The following is a 25,681-nucleotide window of genomic DNA, read 5'->3' on the forward strand; positions in this document are numbered from 1 at the left end:
AGGTACGCACTTTCACACTTGACAGCTGTCCAGTACAAAAACAGTTGGACACATTAGTGAGTGAGCAGCTCCACCGGAGCAGTTAAGAGATTAAGGCCTGAAACACACCATCTGCATTGCATAACTGCCACATTGGATGTTGATTTTCATTTAGGCCACTGTATTAACAGATTACACCTTGTACACCACTTGCATGAGGAAAGCGTCCCAGACACATGTCTCGCATTGCAGCTGCTGCAGTCCTCTTGAGAATAGGTCCAGCACCAATTTTTCACATGTCCCACCAGCACCACACCACTAAAACAGGCAGAAAATTATGCATATACAATCATTTTGACATCATACCGGAAACATGAAATAATTAACAGCTTATTGAAGAAAGTCAGATGATGGTTATCTGGTTACAACAAGTCACTTTTCTGAACTCTCAACTAAATTCACATGGAGCTCAGTGATCCACAGGATCTGGGTCGTAAAAATGATCTAACAAAGGAATTTATATCAGGAGTTTTTCTAAACCGGGAAATAGGGGCGCAGCGCCCCGTTGTTTTGGCTATCTATAATCAGTGTTGCCACAGTTACTTTGAAAAAGTAATCCAATTACTGATTACTGATTACTGCTTGAAAAAGTAACTTAGTTACTTTACTGATTACTCAATTGGAAATGTAACTAAGTTAGATTACTAGTTACTTTTTTAGTTACTTTCCCCAGCTGCTAACAACAACCCTCTGCCACCTCAACATGACAATGATACCTGTTTTGCCAAAACTCACTTTATAGTCACCCTTTCTTGGCTTCAATGAAAATAAATACTTGTTTTATAAAAATTAAAATAAAGACCTCTTTCTTGACCTCATATTTAACTGTTGACAGCACTGTAACAGTAAAACTTGCAATTTCTAACCTACATTGTTTATAAATGTAACTATTAAATTCATTCTAACATTTTTCTAACATTTAAATTCTCTCTAAACATTTTACTTGTTGAAATTATTATTATTTTAAGAAGTATTAGTAGTTGTAGTAAAAAAAAAAAGGCTTCAAAACTGGACCTTTATGGGGGTGGGGGTGGGGGGCACATCCTTGCCCCACACCCCCATTCCATCTGGATTCGCCCCTGCTTTGGCGTTTGAGCACAAAGAATGGATAACATTTATTTATGCAGAAAACATGACCAGATTTACAGGTAAGAAGGTTTTATTGCGTTTTCACATCATGTGGTCCTCAGAAAGAGAGTTTAGGTGCATTTGAGTTTAGTTGTTGACGCGTCGCGGAGGATCAGCTGTTTTTAGCAGCAGATACGGAGTGGCTCGGAGAAAAAAAAAGCATAAAAATGTCTTTGTAAAGCTCAGTGCAGGTGTGCTGTTGTCAACGTGCTTTAAGAGGTGAGGATGAGTTGTAACTGCCGCAGAAAACTGCGGATGAAAAGCTCACAGCTCGCTTAAAGTGGGCAGTTCAGTCGAACACCGACCTCCTGCCCACGGACCAAGTTTAATGCTGCTGTCGACCCACAATGCAAAAATAATAGTAACGCACAGTGACTTGGACAAGTAACTTTAATCTGATTACTGATTTGGAAAGAGTAACGCGTTACCGGCATCACTGTAATACTAATAATATTTTTAACAACTAAAATGTTTAAATCAGTATTACTCTCAGCCTGAGTTTTACTTCAGTTCTGCACTGTTTAATTGATGAGCTAAAATAAGTTTACTTAATTTAACATTTCTGCATAACTACATAAGTAATGTCTCAGCTCAGGTATTACTGGGTCTGTTTGAGGCTCTAACTTTAAAATTAGATCATTTAGAATTCAGGAAGCCATAAATATGATTATGGCTCTTGGGGTTAGAATGTGTTTGATCAACAGATAAACTCTGTTATCAAAGCAATTTTTTTCCAGATACTTCTTCTGGCTAAAGTCCTTCCTCAGTAGACATGATCTCCCGATGGCCATTCGTGCTTTTGTCAGCTCCAGACTTGATTATTTTATTGCACTTTAGGCTGGTATTAACCCGTCTTCTCTTGCACGCCTCCAACCCGTGCAAAACACTGCAACTTGTCTTTTAATGAACACTTCCAGAAGTGAGCATATTACACCTGTACTTTAGTCACTCCACTGGCTTCCAGTTCATTTTAGAATTGATTTTAAGGTTTTAATGTTTGTTTTTAAAGTTATTCATAGCCCTGCATCCATCTTACTCATCTGAAATTTTAACTCTCCGCACTTACAGTAGGACATTACGAGCATCTGGTCAACTTTACTTAGATGTTCTTTACTTGGGGTTCTGAGGTCAAAATATAAACTCTGGAGCGATTTGTGTTTTTAGCTGAACCCAGTCTGTGGAATAAGTTACCTCTTGATTTACAAACTATTTCTGACCCAGCACTTTTTAAATCAAAGCTCACAACTTACTTATTTAAAATGACTTTTAACACCTGGTGGCGCTGTGACATGTTTTGTTAGTATGAGCCTTTTTAATTCTATTGTACGTTTGTTATATTTTTGTGAATTCTGATTTTACCGTAAAACACTTTGAACACGTCTGGCTGCTGTAAATGGTGATAGAAATAAATGATGATTGATTGATTGATAGATAGTAATCTTATCAAACATACATGTAGGTTCTGATATCTATTTGGGGTAAAGGCAAAGAAAAGGTGAAAATGTGCAAAGAAAATTACAAATACCACACATTGACCAGCTCCCAATTCAGATCAGGGAGACAGACACCCTCTCTACTTTTAAGATTAGGCTTAAAACTTTCCTTTTTGCTAAAGCTTATAGTTAGGGCTGGATCAGGTGACCCTGAACCATCCCTTAGTTATGCTGCTATAGACGTAGACTGCTGGGGGGTTCCCATGATGCACTGTTTCTTTCTCTTTTTGCTCTGTATGCACCACTCTGCATTTAATCATTAGTGATCGATCTCTGCTCCCCTCCACAGCATGTCTTTTTCCTGGTTCTCTCCCTCAGCCCCAACCAGTCCCAGCAGAAGACTGCCCCTCCCTGAGCCTGGTTCTGCTGGAGGTTTCTTCCTGTTAAAAGGGAGTTTTTCCTTCCCACTGTAGCCAAGTGCTTGCTCACAGGGGGTCGTTTTGACCGTTGGGGTTTTACATAATTATTGTATGGCCTTGCCTTACAATATAAAGCGCCTTGGGGCAACTGTTTGTTGTGATTTGGCGCTATATTAAAAAAAAATTGATTGATATTAAGCACTAAAACTAAATTGGGAGGAGAAAATAGTCAGCAAAAAAAACAAAACAAAAAAAAAAACCCTGGACATCAAAATCCCCAAATTTTCTGAAGGCCCCCAAACCCCCTTCCAATAAAGGTCCATTTTCACCAAAAAAGAACCCCCTCACACCCTCCTTTGGAGATGTTGACTACGGGCCTGGTTGTTGTTGTTGTTGTTCCGGTCCTTCAAGAAGCCTCAGAATGTCCCATTTTGACCTAAAATTTTCAAAAGCTCCGCTCCCTCGCATCTGGTGACGCCCCCTAGCTAAATTTTCCTAGAAAAACCCGTGTATATGTTTGTATATTGTAACAAGTTCAACATCACATATGCTTTCTGGAATGTGGTGTCAGATGATGGCTGGATCAAGTATGTGAGCCAGTTTTCAAAAAAAAAAAAACATTCACAAAAAAATAAATAAATAATTCAAGTTGATTGTGCTCTGTGAATATCACTTCCAAAAACTGGTCACGGAACACATAGTGTTGGACTAAAGCCATTATCGAAGACAAATGATGTGAAAAGATTAAAGAGCAATGCAACACATACGCGAGTGTAAATTCACACACGTGTGTCAGATGCAGCAGTTGCGCCTGTCAGAAGCAGCGTGCACGTAACTAATGTGTTTTTCAGGTATAATACAAGTGGCGTTAGTTGGAACGAGTATCGTGAAACAGCAGCACTAGCCAGTTGCTTGAACCAATGATCTTCCGATCACAGGTCAGGTTCTCTAATCTGTAGAACAAAGTCGAGTCTTTGGTGACGTCTCTGTTCTCCCTTAGCCGGTGCCCATGATATAATGCAGATGGATAGGTTTTGTGTTAGATGAATGGTTACTTAGAGAGACATGAAGCGGACCACTTGCATTGTGAGGGAACATCAGCGGTGGTATTTTTGTACATTTCTCTGCCAGCACATAGGTGCCTCACTGTTGAAGACCCCAGCAGCTGGAGAAAGCCAAGGGGACACCCATGTTTTACGTACCTTGCTGAGACAGATAGGTGATTACTTTTGATAGTCGGGGATGGATCGGTTGTCTGTCTGGGTGGTTGCCATCCGGGACCCAAGATGGCTTCATGGTGTGGCAGGTGCACTCAATGTGTGGCGGCAGCAGCACAAGACCCGACTGTCAGTTTTACAAAGCCTGAAAGTGTTGGCAGATGGACTCCAGTTCTGTGAGCTTTGAGACGTGAGCGCTTGTACAGCATGTGATTGTTGAGCGTTTAGGGCATGCTTCTACAGGTGAATGGAATGGAGTGCGGGGGTAGAATGAAATTCAACAACATTAAGATCGGCGTAGTGATAAATGCCCTAAAGGTTGTTGTATGAGAACTTTACAGCTCAGAGAGACCAAAAAAAGGATGTGCTGGCACTCACATTATTGTTGTTGTGTATAGATTACAGTCTTCTATATGGCTCTATGTTTGTATTCAATTTCAATTGAGTTTATTTATATAGCGCCAAGTCAGAACATTGGCTGCTTCAAATCATTGTACATGAGTAAGGTCCAGACCTCACCCACCCCATGAGCAAGCACATTGGTGACGGTGATAAGAAAAGAAAAAAAAAGTCTTTATTTTTTATTTTAGGAAGAAATGTCAAGCGAGATTGAACTCAGATTGTTTTGAAAATGTAGCCACATTTCTGGTCTGTTGGCCTGTTACTTTAAAACCTGGTCTTCATGTACCTGAAGGTTAACCAGTTTTTGATTTCAGTATTTTACTTGAGGATAGTTAGAAAGGCAGATGGGATTAAACCCACCCACAGAGTGGATAATCCACATTTCCAAGTCCTCAAAAGAGCAGATTGTGGAGATGAAACAGATCGCAGAATGATGGTACATCAGTCAAAACTACATGATGACATCAAAGTTCAGTGGAGTCCAGCAGAACCGCCACCTTGGGTCCAAGATGGCAGCCACCCAGGCAGACATCCAGTCCATCCCCACATCTCTAAAATAACTGTCTACCTGCCTCAGCCAGGTGAACTGTGGGTGTCCCCTTGGCTTTCCGCAGCCACTGGGGTCCTCAGCCAGAGGCACCGCTGTGCTGGATCATGGTCAGAGAAACATGACACACAGCCAAAATATTACTGCTGATGCTCCCTGACAATGCAAGTGATACTTCTAATCTTTGAACATCAAGTTATGAATATTTCTGTTTGAGTCACACTTTTATTTCTTAATTATTCATGGGGCTTTCTCTTATTGTGCACCTGTTCTGAGGAATAGTCTGCCAGCTGAGTTAGGACTGTCTGATTCTGTTGAGTTCTTCAAATCCAGACTTAAGACACATCTGTTCTCACTAACTCATAATTATGAGTGGTGCATCGCTGTGTCTGTCTCTTTGGGGATGGATCAGACGCCAAGATTAACACCCCAAGATCGGGCGGGGTTAGCGGAGTTTGGGACTCTTCGACCACTAAACACAGATGACAAAGATTTTTAATTGGTGTTGAAGCAATCTTGACTTTCTCAAAACATTTCTAAAGCGTTTTGAAATGTTTTGCCTACGACATTTTGATGATTTTTGACACAAATTTAATTCCGTGTTATATTAAAAGAACATTTGCTGTCTCTGCCAAAGCTGGATGTTACTTAACACGACAGTTGGCTGTTGTGTTGAAACCTGCAGAAACAGCAATTGATGTTTAACAGATTTACCACTGCAAGCCTACACTAATTAGTCATCTATCATCACACCACTTATAATGATTAACCCAGGTGTGTGGCCTGTGACCATAGCCAAGCCCAAAGCACCTGTGCAGTTTTACAGTTCTTCCTGTGATCTACACCTGTGTGACTAAGGTGTGTTCTCTCTCTCTCTGTTTGCATCCCATCTGTGCTGCACAATGAACAACGATGTGCTGTGTGACGTGTGTGTTTGCACAGGTGGTGCTGTATTTCGTCTATAACAATCTGATGATCCCCATTCACTGACTGTCTAATGATAAAGTGTAGAGCTGCATCACATAACGCTGTTTTCCCTGAAACAGTCTTCTAACAGCGCCGTGTGCAACCACAATGTTTGGTTTGGCTTGATTTTTCTGTCAACTGCCTCATGATTATTACTTTATAAATTCAAAGTGGAGTATTGTTTAATTGTTCGTTGCAGTGTTTGCCTTAGTATAAGTCATTAAAAAAACTAAGACTGCCGAGGCTGTGCTGCTGCTGCTGCTTTAGGAAAGTACACAGCCTGAAGTCGAGACGTTTGATTTGTGAGCTCAAAATATGTCACCAGTTGCTGTTATTTGTAGTTATTGTCTCTGAAATCAGATACTGAAGGCGTCTTTCTGCTTATCTCTGTTTACCTGACCTAACTCTGCCTTTTATTCTGTGTGATTTTTGTTAGAGAAACATAAAACAGTCAAGTGTTATTCCCCGTACATGTCGTGTCTTTTACATTTTTAAATGTGATCTGTCAGTGTGATTTGTCACATTAAACTGGATATATTCAGCTGTAACCAGTCAGCGCTGCAACATTGCTGCTGATTTGAATGTAGGATTTGAGTGGATATAAATGCATTATTTGTCCTCTGTTTCTAGGAACTGCATGTGTGCATGTGCGTACATGTTGCATACTGACCCACTTACCTCTTGTCATACTTGTAGAGCTAGTTTGATGCCTTAAATCAGTGCAATCCAGTCTGGGATGCATGTTTGGTGCACTTTTCAGTGCTCTATCTACTTCCTGAGTTAGCTTAATATGCCCACGGTATGTCTGTATGTCTCTCTAGCCTTCTGTTTGGAGAAGACCGTTCTCAAAAACCGAGTGACTGTGCAATGAGACAATTGAGGGGAGCCACCAACACAACTAGTCAGCACTTTCATGATAGAGTGGGATAGAGAAGGATTTTCTGGCAAACTAGCAGAAATTTTGCCTATTTGTTTTTTCCCTCTCTTTCACTCCACCGTGAAGCTGTGTAACTAATAATACTGCAGACAAATGTTGTACTATCTCCTGCTTCTCCAATGGGGAGAAGCCTATAGCTTTTTCAGAGTTGTCACAAGTATCTTGGTGGCTTCCCTCACTTGTCTCCTTTTTGCTTAGTCCCTCAGTTTTTGAGAACTGCCTACTTCAGATAGTTTTTCCAACCAGTACCATACTTTTTGTACTTTTTAATGATTGATGTAAATTATGGTAAGTTTAAAACATATTCACTGACTTGGCGGCTTCCTTCACTTGTCTGATTTTTGTGTTGTCCCTAAGTTTTTGATGAACTGCCTTACTTCAGATATTTTTTCCAAACAGTGCCACACTGTTTGTAGCTACTTCTTAATATTGATGGAAATTACAGTAAATCTGAAACATATGCAGGGCCTTGGAAATGTCCATGTATCCATCCCCTGACGTGTCCAAAGAAAACTGTCTATACAAGTGAATTGTATGAACAATAATCCTTACATTTACATTGTCTGATTGTTTATGGGGTCTAAAAATGGAGAAACTGTGTACAAATGGCAGTATTCCTGAATAATGATATTTCTGTTTAACCCTTTGAATGACAGCTGAAAGTCTACAATTTAAGCACTTTTCAGCTTCATTTCAGTAATGTAGAGAACCAAATACTTATGGACCTTTGTGTAAGACGTGCCTCATTCTTACAACAGACGATTACCAAACCAAGAATGATAACACAGACTGTGGCTCTGCTAAAGTTGCAACAGAAAGGTTACTTAGAACTGGTTCTGTGTTTATTTAAAATCACTAAAGGAGTGCTTTTTTCCCCAAAGACCAAAGATTTCATTAATTTCTGCCTCTGCATCAAAGTTTGGGGGGAAAGAAAAGAAAATCTTTGTAGCATACAGGAGTTGTAAACTTTAAACTCATGATGTTTAGACATTTATCCATCAACGTCCAAAATTCTTGATTCTCTACTTTTATGTAGATGGATCCCTGAATACATAGATTTCTGTTCTGTGCTACATGTAACTTTTCACAATATTTTGTAAAAAAAAAAAAGAATATCAGTTTGGCTAATTATGCTGAAATTGAGTTCAATTTATTATCATCATTATTTTTTTTATTTACAAAGCACTTAAGCAATTGGCAAATGTAATTTTTGACAAGCAAATTGAATGAAATGACCATTTAAAAACAAACTGATACCAGCAACACAGTCATTTTAAGATTAATTATCTTGCTCAAGAGTACATTGACATATAGAGTACGACACATAGAGTACATTGGGCGGAGTCAGGAATTGGCATCTTAAGCATCGAGTTCGACCTGTTCTTCCAGTCACGCCATCTCACTTTCCTTTACATGAAGTAGTAGCCATTCCAGGTCAGACCCAACCTTTTTGGAATATCTAACCCAAAACTCTAGATTTTGGGTTATTTTGCTGACAACCCATTGAACAAACTCCACCTTCTTGGAGGGAAAACTGAAACCAAACCAGACTCATGGGAGATTAACTAGTTTATGTATCGTCAGAAAAATTTTAGCTCAAGTGAGCCCAATCTCAGCTCGCGTCTAGCTACATTGCATCATTATAAAATGCTGTATTTCTGTCATTATATAAGAGCAGTCACATGAAGCAGGAAGCATTGTGTTGCATGAAATGCATTGTATTTTTGGGAGGCATCCCATTAAAAATGGTTCCTCGTGTGTGATTGCTCGGGAATGACTGCTTAAAGTGTTGGAAAATTGACCCTTGACCTGTTGCTGTTCTTCTGCCCTTAGCTGGACCTCAGCCAACCTCTGGAGGAACAGGGGCCCCTGGACCTGATCATCCACAAATTGACTGACCTCATCCTGGAGGCAGACCAGAATGACTCACAGGCCATCCTACTGTTGCAAAGAGTGCAGGTACACGCCGTTGTTCCACTCACCGCTTCGGCGTTCATAGACACAAAAATCTGCACCGCTCTGCCGCTGCTGCAGGTGCTGAACATTTATGGATGATGGCCTTTTATGTTTATAAATGACGTGTGCCCATTTGTGCACCGAGAATCAAAACAGACGGGCCAAAGAGCCTTGACTCAATAGAAGAACATAACAGACACTAGTAGTTGTGACTTCACGCCATCGGAGGGTGGTTCGTGTAGAAACCAACAGGCTGTGAAGCTTGTTTTGAGAGTTTTATTGATTGTATTGATGTGAGAAAAATATCACAAGGTCAGCAGGTCACCATGTGAGCAAATTCAGTGTGTGATTAATGTGGCTCTTTTGATTTTTTTTTTTTTTTTTTTTTTTTTTTTTCCCCCCAGTCAGCTCTGTCTCTTATGATTATGATTTGTCTTGTGTACATCTGTCTGCTCAATTAGGAAGGACTAATTTTTACAGAAGCTCAAAATCTACTCAGTAGGGCTTGGGATCATGTTGTCACACCGCAGTGCCTTCTAGCTGATAACCACATAAGAAGCAGTCTGTTTTGTTTGGCTGTAACCAGGGATGCCGGTAATGCCCACATTGTTACTATTAATTAACAATGTAGATTATAAATTGTAAGTTTTACCCTTATAATGTTGTCAACAGTTAAATATGAGGTCAAGAAAGATCGTCTTTATTTTATGTTTTTTAGAAAACAAGTATTTATGTTCATTGAAGTCAAGAAAGACTGACTTTGTTTAATTTTTTACAAAAACTTTTTTTCAGGAAGTAGTATTTAAGTTTAACTTAAAATGTCAGGACATACATTGTTTACATTATTGTTAAAAATGTAATTGGATTACTTTTTCAAATTAAGGTTCCCTTTCACACACAAAGGAGGAATTGCATGCTATTCGTGAAAAATCGGAGCCGCCTTCTGAGAGAATCTCTTGCCTTTCTCTGGATTATTTATTATAATACATGAGGACATGCTGCACTGTCTCTGGCTGTGGACATTACAAACATAGTCCATCCTGATGCTTTACTAGGAGGAAGAGAGTACTGTCCAAGAAACTATGACTATTTCTCAGTCTAACAATGGTGACTTTATCCCTTCTTTTCCACATGGTTCTTCTACAACTATTTACCGAGTCTATCACTCTACTAGCTATTGAAAATAAATGCCTATCCTCAGTCTCCTGCTTCCAGCATTTTTACCATTGTAAGTTAGTTTCCTCCTGACAATACACTTGCCCTCTGCTTTGAATAGATTGATACTGATGTCTATGTTTTCATTTGTCAGAGCTTTCTGTGGTCAACCTATCCACCTTTTCATTTATTGAGATACCTATATGCTCTGGAACCCACATCAGTGTTATCTCAACCCCTTTCCTTGCTACATCCTTTACCAGTCCCGCCTATGAACATGGATGTGCACAGAGTGAAGTTTATATCTTAAACACACTTACAGGAACAATTTCAGTTTGACATAATAGGTAACTGAATTTGAATATTTGATGTGGCTCTTTTTAAAAAAAAAACAATTAACTCCCTCTGTTTTTTTTTTTTTGTTTTTTTGTTTTTTGCTTGCCCACCTACCTGAATGCTGACTTCAATTGGGGATAGTAATACTTTTTTTTCAAGACAAGCTGATATGCTCTTCTGAATACATAAAATTTTCTTTTCAGTTAAGACATTATGGTTCAAGCTGTTGAGGGTGGGCGAGAAACACAGTATAGGGTCCATAGGTGGGTCCGAACGAATATAAGCCTTGGAATTTTTGTTTGACAATAGGACTACTAAATCTTTGGAGTTTGCATATTCTTTCAATGTATTTAAGGATTAAATACATTTTTAATGTTGAGACCAAAATAGGTTTAGTTATAGGTTTTACAAATGTAGAGCTACTAGCTGAATATGTTTAAGCATCAAGAGTTCAACCACTGTTAGTTACTAGAGTTGGAGTTCACTCTTTGTTAAGAGGGATTAGGCTACGCATTACTAGTAATTTTCAATTTCAATTTATTTTCATTTATATAGCGCCAAAATCACAACAAAGTTGGCTCAAGGCACTTCACACAAGGTCTAACCTTACCAACCCCTAGAGCAAGCACACAGGTGACAGTAAGGAAAAACTATCTCTGATGAAGTTTGGAATTGTATATTCACTGCAGTAACCATCAGGCACCAGATCTGCTGCTAATTTCTAAATTACCAAAGGAAATTGTACACAAATGAAAAGTAGTGATCTAATAGTTCTAACAGTGGCAGAGATGTGACATTTCAAATATTGCACCAATGCTGATTGTCACAGGTAGATTTTCAATGTTTGGTGACCTTGAGTCACCTCTAAATAATTTCTGATTGGCAAACAATTTTACATGTGAGAATGACTCACCAAAAGGAAACTTTGTGGTGGGTGAAACTCGAAATTTTTTAAAGTTGGCATTTTTTGGGACAGAATCAGTCATCGGAAAGACAACAAATACAGTATAATTTGTCAACGTTAAGCAACAAGAAAAACAGAAGAAATACTAAGGTGATCGCCGGCCACTAGCCCTAAGCTTCACTAAAAGACCCAGAATTTAGATAAAGTTAAGGCCATGGCCTGCTCCGTTTCATAATAAAATGAATTTAAAAGAGTAAAAAGCATAGTAACTGTGGGCAGTCTAAGGCACACCTGTGCACTAATCATGGTGTGTAATCAGCATCTTGATATGGCACACCTGTGAGGTGGGATGGATTATCTCAGCAAAGGAGAAGTGCTCACTATCACAGATTTAGACTGGTTTGTGAACAATATTTGAGGGAAATGGTGATATTGTGTATGTGGAAAAAGTTTTAGATCTTTGAGTTCATCTCATACAAAATGGAAGCAAAACCAAAAGTGTTGCGTTTATATTTTTGTTGAGTGTACATAATGTCTATGACTTTTTTAGTCAATGACAATTGGATGCTACTTTCTTGTAACACCAAGTACCATAATACTGTTATTTCTGATCACAGTTCAGTGTCATTTTATACTTGAGCTTTCTGAAAACATACCCTTCCAGAGAAGCTAGAAATTTAACCCTGCATAATCTCCAAATTATTTGACACTCTGCAAAGCATGTGCCTTCTGAAAATGGACTGTATAAAGGAGGAGTAGGAAAAAGCGCTTGGTACCTTGATATCCCCAAGTGTGTGGGAGGAGAGTTTAGAGTGCATCCATGAGTGTTGTATTAATGCCTGACATTGTTTAATACAAGTCAAAATCTTACATAGATTACACTATTCAAAGATAAAATTCCATAGAATATTCCTAGAAGAAATGTGAATCCATGGATGCTATCTTATCATTTAGCTATGCTCTATGTCCCAGACTACAAGAGTATTGGTGTAACATATTCAGTTTTTTCTACGTGATCTTGGAAGTTCAGATAGTTCCAGATCATACTTTAATTGTTTTGGGAATTTTTGATGATCTTGGGAAACTTAATGTAACACAATAGGGCTTTCTAACATATAGGGTTGTAACTGCAAAACAAAAAACAAAAACTGATCTTACTTCTCTCGAAAAAGAAAGACATGCCCTTCCTTCAAACACTGGCTAACAGATTTGACAGACACCTTCATTTGGAAAGAATTAGATTCATTCTGAAAGACAAGCTGAAGGACTTTGAGAAAATCTGGCAACTTTTGGTCTGTTGTCCTGATAGAGAAACCAGTCAAGATGTCCAAGTAGCAATAGGAGGGGAGAGAAAATGGTAAACTTGAAGAAACATGCAAGTGCCAGGAATAGTTCCTTGTTGATTGAAATGTTCCACAATAAGCACATTGGAAACAAAATGCACATTTGGAACAATTTCTTTTGACTTGTCCAGCAAGTAATATTGTTAACGTTATTGACAAGATACACTGAACAAGTCCAAATTAACCAGCGGTTACTTGAAAAACTATTGTAGGTTTTTCTTTATCAGCAGATCACAAAGAAAACAAGTCCACCTGAATTCACAGTACAAATCAATAATCAATATCAGTTATTTTGAGGTTTAATTTTTTACATTTTTTTTTCTCTCTGCTGCATTGCTACACTGGATTTTAGGGTTGCCCCACTTGCCAGTCGGGTGTGACCATAACTATTAGGTTTCTTATCAGAGATGTTTTTTTCTTTTTATGGTAGTCGATATAAAACAGGATCAGTCATCTCTGGTTGATTGTCGTCATTACGGGTAGTTGTAAAACAGCTAACTGATCATCTGCAGAGGAATGGTCTATTTGAAGAGTTTCAGTCAGGTTTTAGAATTCATCATAGTACAGAAACAGCATTAGTGAAGGTTACAAATGATCTTCTTATGGCCTCGGACAGTGGACTCATCTCTGTGCTTGTTCTGTTAGACCTCAGTGCTGCTTTTGATACTGTTGACCATAAAATTTTATTACAGAGATTAGAGCATGCCATAGGTATTAAAGGCACTGCGCTGCGGTGGTTTGAATCATATTTGTCTAATAGATTACAATTTGTTCATGTAAATGGGGAATCTTCTTCACAGACTAAAGTTAATTATGGAGTTCCACAAGGTTCTGTGCTAGGACTAATTTTATTCACTTTATACATGCTTCCCTTAGGCAGTATTATTAGACGGCATTTCTTAAATTTTCATTGTTACGCATATGATACCCAGCTTTATCTATCCATGAAGCCAGAGGACACACACCAATTAGCTAAACTGCAGGATTGTCTTACAGACATAAAGACATGGATGACCTCTAATTTCCTGCTTTTAAACTCAGATAAAACTGAAGTTATTGTACTTGGCCCCACAAATCTTAGAAACATGGTGTCTAACCAGATCCTTACTCTGGATGGCATTACCCTGACCTCTAGTAATACTGTGAGAAATCTTGGAGTCATTTTTGATCAGGATATGTCATTCAAAGCGCATATTAAACAAATATGTAGGACTGCTTTTTTGCATTTATGCAATATCTCTAAAATCAGAAAGGTCTTGTCTCAGAGTGATGCTGAAAAACTAATTCATGCATTTATTTCCTCTAGGCTGGACTATTGTAATTCATTATTATCAGGTTGTCCTAAAAGTTCCCTAAAAAGCCTTCAGTTAATTCAAAATGCTGCAGCTAGAGTACTGACGGGGACTAGAAGGAGAGAGCATATCTCACCCATATTGGCCTCTCTTCATTGGCTTCCTGTTAATTCTAGAATAGAATTTAAAAATCTTCTTCTTACTTATAAGGTTTTGAATAATCAGGTCCCATCTTATCTTTGGGACCTCGTAGTACCATATCACCCCAATAGAGCGCTTCGTTTTCAGACTGCAGGCTTACTTGTAGTTCCTAGGGTTTGTAAGAGTAGAATGGGAGGCAGAGCCTTCAGCTTTCAGGCTCCTCTCCTGTGGAACCAGCTCCCAATTCAGATCAGGGAGACAGACACCCTCTCTACTTTTAAGATTAGGCTTAAAACTTTCCTTTTTGCTAAAGCTTATAGTTAGGGCTGGATCAGGTGACCCTGAACCATCCCTTAGTTATGCTGCTATAGACGTAGACTGCTGGGGGGTTCCCATGATGCACTGTTTCTTTCTCTTTTTGCTCTGTATGCACCACTCTGCATTTAATCATTAGTGATCGATCTCTGCTCCCCTCCACAGCATGTCTTTTTCCTGGTTCTCTCCCTCAGCCCCAACCAGTCCCAGCAGAAGACTGCCCTTCCCTGAGCCTGGTTCTGCTGGAGGTTTCTTCCTGTTAAAAGGGAGTTTTTCCTTCCCACTGTAGCCAAGTGCTTGCTCACAGGGGGTCGTTTTGACCGTTGGGGTTTTACATAATTATTGTATGGCCTTGCCTTACAATATAAAGCGCCTTGGGGCAACTGTTTGTTGTGATTTGGCGCTATATAAAAAAATTGATTGATTGATTGATTACCTCCCTGCTGTCTCACACCACGATAACCAAACAAGAACTAGATTGTTCCCAGCAGCAGGCACATTAGAACTGAACATTGACCTGCGTGTGTGCACACACACACAGCACCAGAACGCAGGAACAACTCCAAGATTAATTATTGCAGCTTATGTATTCATTAACTCTTGCCATGAGTAACATGCTATCTCGATGTGTTACAGTTACATTACATCTGTGCAGCTGTAAATGTGTAAGCGCTGTGATTTCACAGTTGTCGTCCACTGAGACACAACCTGAGTGTAACTGAGGTTTGGAATAATTAACTTGTAAATAGAGTGGAGCTTTGTGGTTCAGAGCTGTATACAATATAAGTGTTGATGCACCACACAGCTGTGGTCATAATTTTTTTGTGTGGTGGAAGGAATAAGCCTTCCTCTCCAAAATAGCTCTTTACTTAAAACAAAGTGTCAGGCTGGGATTCGCTCTGGTGATTCACTGGCCTAAAGTGTGGGCTGTGTGCACGCCAGACTTGGGAAAATATTATTTTCCTCCCCTACAGTGACGTGATTAAGGGTGAAATGATAAGTCTGACTAATTTTCGTATAACTTAACACTTTCCTATTTTTTATTTCCATTGCTTGTATGTAGTCCTGTTTGTTACAAATAACGACATTTTGGTTTGCTTAAATGACCAGTCGAGGTGGATGTATGCACAAACTCAGTGATGCGATGCATATCGATCCACCTGACATGGTTCCGTATATGTCACAATACATTACATTCCTTTTCACACTGACTATGCAGAAATGTAATCAGTTGCTTATATCGAGCATGAAAGAAAATAATTTTTCTGGAGTGTGAATTGCAAATCTTTGACATTATCTGTTTTCTGTTTATATTTTATGTAAACTGTGCTTCTGGAGAATGTCATTATTTCTTACATGGATCAGTTGACTTTTAATATTATCACAATGCTAATTTGTAAAAAGCGATTATATGATTCTTACGATGTGTGATGTATTGTTCCATCAGTTTCAGATTAATCATTCCGTTGCAAATAAATCTGAGTAGTTGACATTAGAGGAACAGGGTCTTGGTTCGTTTTACCCTTAATTTTCCCTGTGGATGTTTAAATTTGTATATCTTTTTAACTTCATGTGTTTAGTCATGTAGAGCACTTTGAAACTTTCTGTATGAAAGTAAAGGTGCCTTGACGCACAACTTTGATCCACGCACTTGCACGCACTCTGCTGTGCAGGAGAGTAAACTCATTGTATACCGGTGTAAACTGCACAGCTTTGTGCAAGTGCGCAAAGAAAATTTTGAAATGTTCAAAATCTCCATCACGCATTAATTACGTGAACTTCACGTGAACATTGCGCAAACAGTTCAAAAACACTGCGTGTGAGTGCAAGTGATTGCGTCAGTTCACCGCATCGTCGTGAACATACTTTTACAGCTACTCATAAGAAGGACTGAACATGCAACTGTTTTACCAAGCCATTACAATATAAACATTACAAATGATAACATTTAGTCGGTTCCAAATGCTTTCTCCACCTCATTAAGTGCACAAGAGAGCGAGAGAGAAAAGCTGCAGATAAAACGGTCCCCTGTGATTCCGGAAGCAATTAGAGGTGTTTTCACAGCCAACTCTGAGAGAAAATTATTAATCTGCTACAAAATAATTATTTTATATACAAAGTGTCCAGCAACACAAAGCGCAGCATCCAGCTGGGAACACAGCGGGTTGGATCGCCACGACAAAGTGTGTGCAAGTGCGCAGATCAAAGTTGTGCAAGTGTCAGGGCACCTTAAGCAAAGAATCCAGGCGATTGCAGTGCCTTGCTGTTGCCAGCTAATTTTTCCCTTTCTCTTGCCATCACTTGGTGACATCAGAAGTCTGATACATTTGTTAGCCCTACTCAAGCAGGAATCAATGTAGAATGCTGCGTTTCAGTATCTCATAGCTCCCAAGATGAGCTAATTAATGTACTTTATATGATGACCTCTGATTTGACTGTGAACTTAGACCTGTGATCTTGATTTGACCTGCATTGTGAGAAGAGGGTCTCCTGAGTTTACCAACCACGTTTGGTTGAAATTGCACATTGCATTTGGAGGATATCACCGCAGACTGTATCAATCAATCAATCAATCAACTTTTTTCTTATATAGCGCCAAATCACAACAAACAGTTGCCCCAGGTAGATGACTGTAGATGACTTCTTTGACCTTGACCTTAGACATATAACCTTAACCATGAGACTTCCAAACCAAGTAAAAATATACATTTTACTTTGTTTTTATATGCAAGCCCCTTCAAGAAAATGACATCTGTGTACAAGTACGGAGCACACCTCGTGCTCGTTGACAGTCTATAAATGTAGTACAAGCAAGGCTTTAGCCCCGCTGTGTTTTATCCACACTGGAGTCCCCTGACACCTGCTAGATGAAGTTCTGCTCTTTTCTGTGTTTATGTGCAAGCAAGTGGCCAAACTCATCAGGGATGTGTTCTCGTAAACTGTGAGAGGATTAGTGTGCTTTCATCATTTTTGATTAACTTTTGGCAGAAGGATGTTTGACTGACATACTCATGATAATGCCTTTGATTAGTTTTGCTTGATAGAGCCAGATGAATCTGACAGATGAGTCTTCCATGTGAAGCTAAAGGTGTCTGCATGTGTTTTTCCTCCTTTTTTTTATCTGTGTGCATTATACAGTAGTGTTCAGAATAATAGTAGTGCTATGTGACTAAAAAAATTAATCCAGGTTTTGAGTATATTTCTTATTGTTACATGGGAAACAAGGTACCAGTAGATTCAGTAGATTCTCACAAATCCAACAAGACCAAGCATTCATGATATGCACACTCTTAAGGCTATGAAATTGGGCTATTAGTAAAAAAAAAAGAGTAGAAAAGGGGGTGTTCACAGTAATAGTAGCATCTGCTGTTGACGCTACAAACTCAAAACTATTATGTTCAAACTGCTTTTTTAGCAATCCTGTGAATCACTAAACTAGTATTTAGTTGTATAACCACAGTTTTTCATGATTTCTTCACATCTGCGAGGCATTAATTTTGTTGGTTTGAAACCAAGATTTTGCTGGTTTACTAGTGTGCTTGGGGTCATTGTCTTGTTGAAACACCCATTTCAAGGGCATGTCCTCTTCAGCATAAGGCAACATGACCTCTTCAAGTATTTTGACATATCAAACTGATCCATGATACCTGGTATGCGATATATAGGCCCAACACCATACATGAACTGTGGCTTGAATTCAGAGTTTGGGGGTCGTCTCACAAACTGTCTGCAGCACTTTGACCCAAAAAGAACAATTTTACTCTCATCAGTCCACAAAATATTCCTCCATTTCTCTTTAAGCCAGTTGATGTGTTCTTTGGCAAATTGTAACCTCTTCTGCACGTCTTTTATTTAACAGAGGGGCTTTGCGGGGGATTCTTGCAAATAAATTAGCTTCACACAGGCGTCTTCTAACTGTCACAGCACTTACAGGTAACTCCAGACTGTCTTTGATCATCCTGGAGCTGATCAATGGGTGAGCCTTTGCCATTCTGGTTATTCTTCTATTCATTTTGATGGTTGTTTTCCGTTTTCTTCCACGCGTCTGTTTTTTTTTTTTTTTTTTTTTTTTTTTTTTTGGTCCATTTTAAAGCATTGGAGATCATTGTAGATGAACAGCCTATAATTTTTTGCACCTGCGTGTAAGTTTTCCCCTCTCCAATCAACTTTTTAATCAAACTACGCTGTTCTTCTGAACAATGTCTTGAACGTCCCATTTTCCTCAGGCTTTCAAAGAGAAAAGCATGTTCAACAGGTGCTGGCTTCATCCTTAAATAGGGGACACTTGATTCACACCTGTTTGTTCCACAAAATTGATGAACTCACTGACTGAATGCCACACTACTATTATTGTGAACACCCCCTTTTCTACTTTTTTTTTTTTTTACTAATAGCCCAATTTCATAGCCTTAAGAGTGTGCATATCATGAATGCTTGGTCTTGTTGGATTTGTGAGAATCTACTGAATCTACTGGTACCTTGTTTCCCATGTAACAATAAGAAATATACTCAAAACCTGGATTAATCTTTTTAGTCACATAGCACTACTATTATTCCGAACACTACTGTATAAATTTTTCCACATAAAGATTAACGCCCACGTTATATATTTATGCTTGCCTGATTTGCATGTTAAACTTCACATGCAGTCGTCCTGTGGCGTCTCTAAGTGTCTTCTGGCCCGCTTCACCTGACAGCAGATGTGAGTCAGTTAAAATTTGCGTGGAAGAAAAAGGAGCGAGAGATGGGAAATGAAGAGGGGGGGTGTGGGGACAGAGAAGAGGGGCGCAGTTAAGATCAGCATCAGTTTATTTTACCTAGCAGACAGCCATTCAGAGATGCGGTGATGTAACTGGCATGGACCCAGTGCCACGATTCTCATACTCTTTCTAGCTCTCACACACAGTTTTGTATGTTGACCTTTCACCTTTGCAGTTTGTACTTGTGGTTTGCCAACTTCAGTTTGTTTATTTAACATTCCTTATCAGTATGTAAATTTGCCTCATATGCTTTTTAACACATATTTATCTCCCACATTGAATAATAGTTTCAAATGAACAAGAGCGGTACTTATTGGAGTGCGTATCTCTGCCAAGGACTGTCAGCCTGCCAAAATCAAAGCCCAGTCCAGGTGGACATTCAGTCAAATGACATGTCGTCTGTTTTCTGGGAATTACCACATTTCTAGTTGTGGAGGGTGGTGAATTAATTACCAGAAAAATGAGGACTGTGGCTATCATTAGCATATGCAGTTAGTATTAGCATTTGCATCGCTGTTGATTATCATACTTGCATATGCCAGCTACATTTAATGCTAACAGTTTGTATCAACTCAACATGTGACATATGTGAACAGTAAGTGCACTTAGTATTTTGTTGAAATATGGCTGACCGTCAAATGCACTGCAGTAATATCTCTGTGAATATCAGTACACTGCGTTTACGGTAGATTTGTTGAAAGCTTGCATCACCATACAGTTTTTTTTTTTTTTCTTCTTTTTTTTTCAAGATATCATCATATCCTCCTCCTGCTTGTTCGTTTTTGTTCCATTATTTATTTATTTATTTACATTTTCTAAATAAACTCACAAATTAACTCCAGATTTGGGCCATCACAATCATTTATTATATTACATTGTTCCCTTCATGTACACAAAAAAAAAAAATTTCAACCGCTTTCCATAAAAAGCAGTTAATCAACTAATACAAGGTCTATTAGAAAAGTATCTGACCTTATTATTTTTTTCAAAAACCATATGGATTTGAATCACGTGTGATTACATCAGACATGCTTGAACCCTCGTGGGCATGCGAGAGTTTTTTCACGCCTGTCGGTTACGTCATTCACCTGTGGGCAGTCTTTGAGTGAGGAGTCGCCCACCCTCTCGTCATTTTTTTCATTGTTTAGGAATGGCTCAGAGTGCTGCTTTGTTTGATCAAAATTTTTTCAAAACTGTAAGGCACAACTGAGTGGACACCATTCGATAAATTCAGCTGGTTTTCGGTAAAAATTTTAACGGCTGATGAGAGATTTTGGTCTGGTAGTGTCGCTGTAAGGACGGGCCACGGCGCCTGACGGCGATCTGCGCTTCGAGGCGGCAGCGTCTCGCCGTTTCAAGTTGAAAACTTCCACATTTCAGGCTCTGTTGACCCAGTAAGTCGTCAGAGAACAGAGAACTTTCAGAAGAAGTCGGCATGAGGAGTTTATTCGGACATTCCATTGTTAACGGACATTTTGTAATGAAAGAATGTGCGGGCAGAGTCGCATGTCGGGCCAGACCCGACCGCGGGGGGTCGCGACAGGAAAAACACCTCCGTTGGAAACCTTAACGGGCAAGTTGGAACATGCCCAACTTTTAAACAATTTCTCAGTTACTCACTTGTTGAAAGCCATCAAAAGCCGCCTGAATTTTACAAATGGTTTTCAACACGGAGGTGTTTTTCCTGTCACGGCGCACACAGATTCGCCGGGTCATCACGGAAACGACTCGGCGAATTTGCGCGCACGTCTTTCATTAAAAAATGTCCTTAAACAGTGGAATGTCCGCATAAAGTCCTCATGCCGTCCTCTTCTGAATCTTCTCTGTTCTCTCACGACGTCCTGGGTGAATTAAGCCTTAAATTAGGATGTTTTCAGCTCGAAACAGGCCGACGACGGCGCCTGGAAGCGCTGAGCGACGTCCTGCTCTGTGGGAAGTCCTTACAGCGACAGCCGTTACACTTTTCACCGAAAACCAGCTAAATTTCTCGAATAGTGTCCACTCGGATATTCCTCACAGGTCCAGAAAAAATTTTGATAAAGCAATGCGCGCCATCTCGAGCAGCGTGTGAAACAAACGAATTCAGCCGAGAGGGCTGAACCACATCTCACTCAAGGCCTGCCCACAGGGAAATGACGTCACCGACACGCGTGAAAAAAACTCACGCATGCACACGAGGGTTCAAGCATGATTGATGTAATCGCACGTTATTCAAATCCATATAGTTAAAAAAAATAAAATAAAAGTGTCGGTTTCTTATCTAATAGACCTCGTATAACTACAGTGCACCCAGAAAGTATTCCCAATGCTTCACTTTTTCCACATTTTATTATGTTACAGCCTTATTCTAAAATGGAGCAAGGGCTGTGAACTTACCCACTTACTTATGTACATGTGATTTCTTGGTTTTTATTTTTAATACATTTCCAAAAAAAAAAGTTAAACATTCATGTGGTCATTATGGGGTGTTGTGAGTAGAATTTAGAGGGAAAAAAATGAATTTAATTCATTTTGGAATAAGGCTATAACATAAAATGTTGGGGGGGAGTGAAGCGCTGTGAATACTTTCCGGATGCACTATAAATGTGTCTCTTTTTTAAAATAAATAAATAAAATAATAATAATCATCTCTGTGTGTATTTCAGGACTATATTGATGCACATCCTGAGACTATAATCCTGGACCCCCTTCCTTCCATCCGAACCCTGCTGGACCGCTGCAAGTCATACCAGCTTGTCCACAGGATAGAGAGCTGTATGCAAGGTAAGACACTTCTGCACAGTCTGTCTGACCAATTAAGTGGACACAATTAGTTTGTCTCTTCCTGTCCCATAAAAGCAGGAGTTGTTTAAAATGATAGCAGGAGTGGTGATTCCATGGATGGGGCCTTTTCTGGCGCCGTCATCCCGTCAACATGATTAAAGTTTAGAGGAGAAGACAGCATTTTAAAGCGACTGTTTTTCCTCTCGTTTCCAGAGGGGACACGCGTAGCATATGCTGTTGTGGGATGTCATTTCTCGTTTTGAAGAATGTTACTCATTGCTTCCGAGCAGATGTTTAATTCTTGCCGACAGCTTTGGTCTTATGTCATAATTCCTTTCCTAAAAAGCACCTTTCCATTTTCCCCCTGCCTGAACCCGGTGTGAACTCGGCTCTGTGTACGTTCCTCCCTGAGAGATCCAACGACACCTTACCCCTACGCCGAGCCCATAAACGCATCAGCAGCCAACGTCTTTTGGCTGGAGGCAGAGAAATGAAAGGATGGCAGGACATTAGTGACAGGAACACATTCCCTACCCACACTCTCCGGCTATAAACACACCTGTGACTCATCCACATTTCCTTTACCCCCATACATGGCAGCGAGCGTAAACCTCAAAAGTGTTATTTCACTGTTGGTGAGTCCGTGAGGGACTGTGGATAGTGTCAGAAGAATAGATTAGAGGCGTTTCAGAATGTCAGCAGTGTCAGTAGCCTCTTACAATACAATTATAGGAGACATTTTGGCTAAACAGACACAATGACGATTACATAACAAATAAGTTGCGTTTCTCAAAACCCCCCCCCCCCCCCCCCCTATTTTTTTTCACCACCGCTGCACTATATGTATTTATTAGCTTCCATCAGCTAATCAGACAGGATAAGTGCATGTGTTTGCAAATCCATCTGTCATCATTCGTTTCAACGCTATAACCACATGACAAAAACTTGTGAAACTTGAATGGTAAATGGCAATTGGACTGCATTTATATAGCGCTTTTCCATCTATATCAGAAGCTCAAAGTGCTTTGCAATGCTGCCTCACATTCATCCATTCTCACAGATACACTCACACACCGATGTCAGGGTGCTGCCATGCAAGGCGCTCACTACACACCAGGAGCAAATTGGGGATTAATGACCTTGCCCAAAGGTCCGTAGTGATTGTTTGGCCAGACTGGGGTTTGAACCGAGGATCCTCTGGTCTGAAGCCCACTGCTTAACCACTAAGCCATCACCTCCCCAAACTTGACACACTTACTGCAGCCAGTCCTGTCGTTCTTTTCACCAAGGTCCATGTCTGTGCCTCCAGCACTATAGTGCCACCACTGGGTCAAAGTTGGAAGTGTGTTTACGCATGCAACTTTAGAACCATATACCTGATTTTAAAAAATAAAATACAATAAAATCACATATTGTTGGATTCCTTGAATCAAGCAGAGCTCAATGACATGTACACTCAACAAAAATATAAATGCAACACTTTTGGTTTTGCTCCCATTTTGTATGAGATGAACGCAAAGATCTAAAACTTTTTCCACATACACAATATCACCATTTCCCTCAAATATTGTTCACAAACCAGTCTAAATCTGTGATAGTGAGCACTTCTCCTTTGCTGAGATAATCCATCCCACCTCACAGGTGTGCCATATCAAGATGCTGATTAGACACCATGATTAGTGCACAGGTGTGCCTTAGACTGCCCACAATAAAAGGCCTCTCTGAAAGGTGCAGTTTTATCACACAGCACAATGCCACAGATGTCACAAGATTTGAGGGAGCGTGCAATTGGCATGCTGACAGCAGGAATGTCAACCAGAGCTGTTGCTCGTGTATTGAATGTTCATTTCTCTACCATAAGCCATCTCCAAAGGCGTTTCAGAGAATTTGGCAGTACATCCAACCAGCCTCACAACCGCAGACCGCATGTAACCACACCAGCCCAGGACCTCCACATCCAGCATGTTCACCTCCAAGATCGTCTGAGACCAGCCACTCGGACAGCTGCTGAAACAATCGGTTTGCATAACCAAAGAATTTCTGCACAAACTGTCAGAAACCGGCTCAGGGAAGCTCATCTGCATGCTCGTCGTCCTCATCGGGGTCTCGACCTGACTCCAGTTCGTCGTCGTAACCGACTTGAGTGGGCAAATGCTCACATTCACTGGCGTTTGGCACGTTGGAGAGGTGTTCTCTTCACGGATGAATCCCGGTTCACACTGTCCAGGGCAGATGGCAGACAGCGTGTGTGGCGTCATGTGGGTGAGCGGTTTTCTGATTTCAATGTTGTGGATCGAGTGGCCCATGGTGGCGGTGGGGTTATGGTATGGGCAGGCGTCTGTTATGGACGATTTTGGATGCACAGAGATACCGTGACGAGATCCTGAGGCCCATTGTTGTGCCATACATCCAAGAACATCACCTCATGTTGCAGCAGGATAATGCACGGCCCCATGTTGCAAGGATCTGTACACAATTCTTGGAAGCTGAAAATGTCCCAGTTCTTGCATGGCCGGCATACTCACCGGACATGTCACCCATTGAGCATGTTTGGGATGCTCTGGACCGGCGTATACGACAGCGTGTACCAGTTCCTGTCAATATCCAACAACTTCGCACAGCCATTGAAGAGGAGTGGACCAACATTCCACAGGCCACAATTGACAACCTGATCAACTCTATGCGAAGGAGATGTGTTGCACTGCATGAGGCAAATGGTGGTCACACCAGATACTGACTGGTATCCCCCCCCAATAAAACAAAACTGCACCTTTCAGAGTGGCCTTTTATTGTGGACAGTCTAAGGCACACCTGTGCACTAATCATGGTGTCTAATCAGCATCTTGATATGGCACACCTATGAGGTGGGATGGATTATCTCAGCAAAGGAGAAGTGCTCACTATCACAGATTTAGACTGGTTTGTGAACAATATTTGTTGCGTTTATATTTTTGTTGAGTGTATTTCCACCATGCCACATTTTCCAAAATATTGAATATTTATGGAAAGTGAAAAAAGTGTATTAAATCAGGGGCTAAGTCTCCCAAGTAGGAAGTTTATATCTTGGCAAAGCTGTGATGTGTCAAAGCCTAATTTGGGACCCCACTGTCACAGTGGGGTCCCAAATTAGGGACTGAGAATAGCACTCAGTAGAAGGAAGCACTTGAGGTTCTTTGGAGAGCAAGCATTAGTTCATCTTAATGTTATGTTTAGTAGAAAACAACCAGAGATGGACCACACTGGCGCTAATGGATTGGTTTTAGACAAAAGTCACTGTTTAATTCATAGTTCTGCTCATTGGCTCTTTGGCATCGCACTGATGTCCAACGTGGTTTTGTGTTTCAGGGTGAGGAAACAGTTTATGCTACTTGGTGGAATGTAATGGTTTCTGTTTATACAAAACTTTTGATATCTTGGATTGTTTTCCAGATGGCAACAGTCGTCAAGTAAAGCCTCTCTCTCTCTCTCTCTCTCTCTCTCTGTCTCTCTCTCTCTCTGGCTCTCTCTCTCTCTCTCTCTCTCTCTCTCTCTGTCTCTCTCTCTGTCTCTCTCTCTCTCTCTGTCTCTCTCTCTCTCTCTGTCTCTCTCTCTCTCTCTGGCTCTCTCTCTCTGTCTCTCTCTCTCTCTG

General features: G+C 40.2%; 1 protein-coding gene across 1 annotated transcript in view; it reads left to right on the plus strand.

The window, feature by feature from the left end:
* The window catches only part of itpk1b (inositol-tetrakisphosphate 1-kinase b), a 79,351-nt gene that overhangs the window by 43,560 nt on the left and 10,110 nt on the right, over positions 1-25,681 (plus strand). The window contains exons 4-5 of the mRNA XM_034159980.1: positions 8,922-9,047; positions 21,936-22,053. Coding sequence (XP_034015871.1) covers positions 8,922-9,047; positions 21,936-22,053 — 244 coding nt within the window. The remainder of the gene's footprint in view (positions 1-8,921; positions 9,048-21,935; positions 22,054-25,681) is intronic.

The sequence above is a fragment of the Thalassophryne amazonica genome, chromosome 19 (assembly GCF_902500255.1).
Source record: "Thalassophryne amazonica chromosome 19, fThaAma1.1, whole genome shotgun sequence".
Taxonomy (NCBI): domain Eukaryota; kingdom Metazoa; phylum Chordata; class Actinopteri; order Batrachoidiformes; family Batrachoididae; genus Thalassophryne; species Thalassophryne amazonica.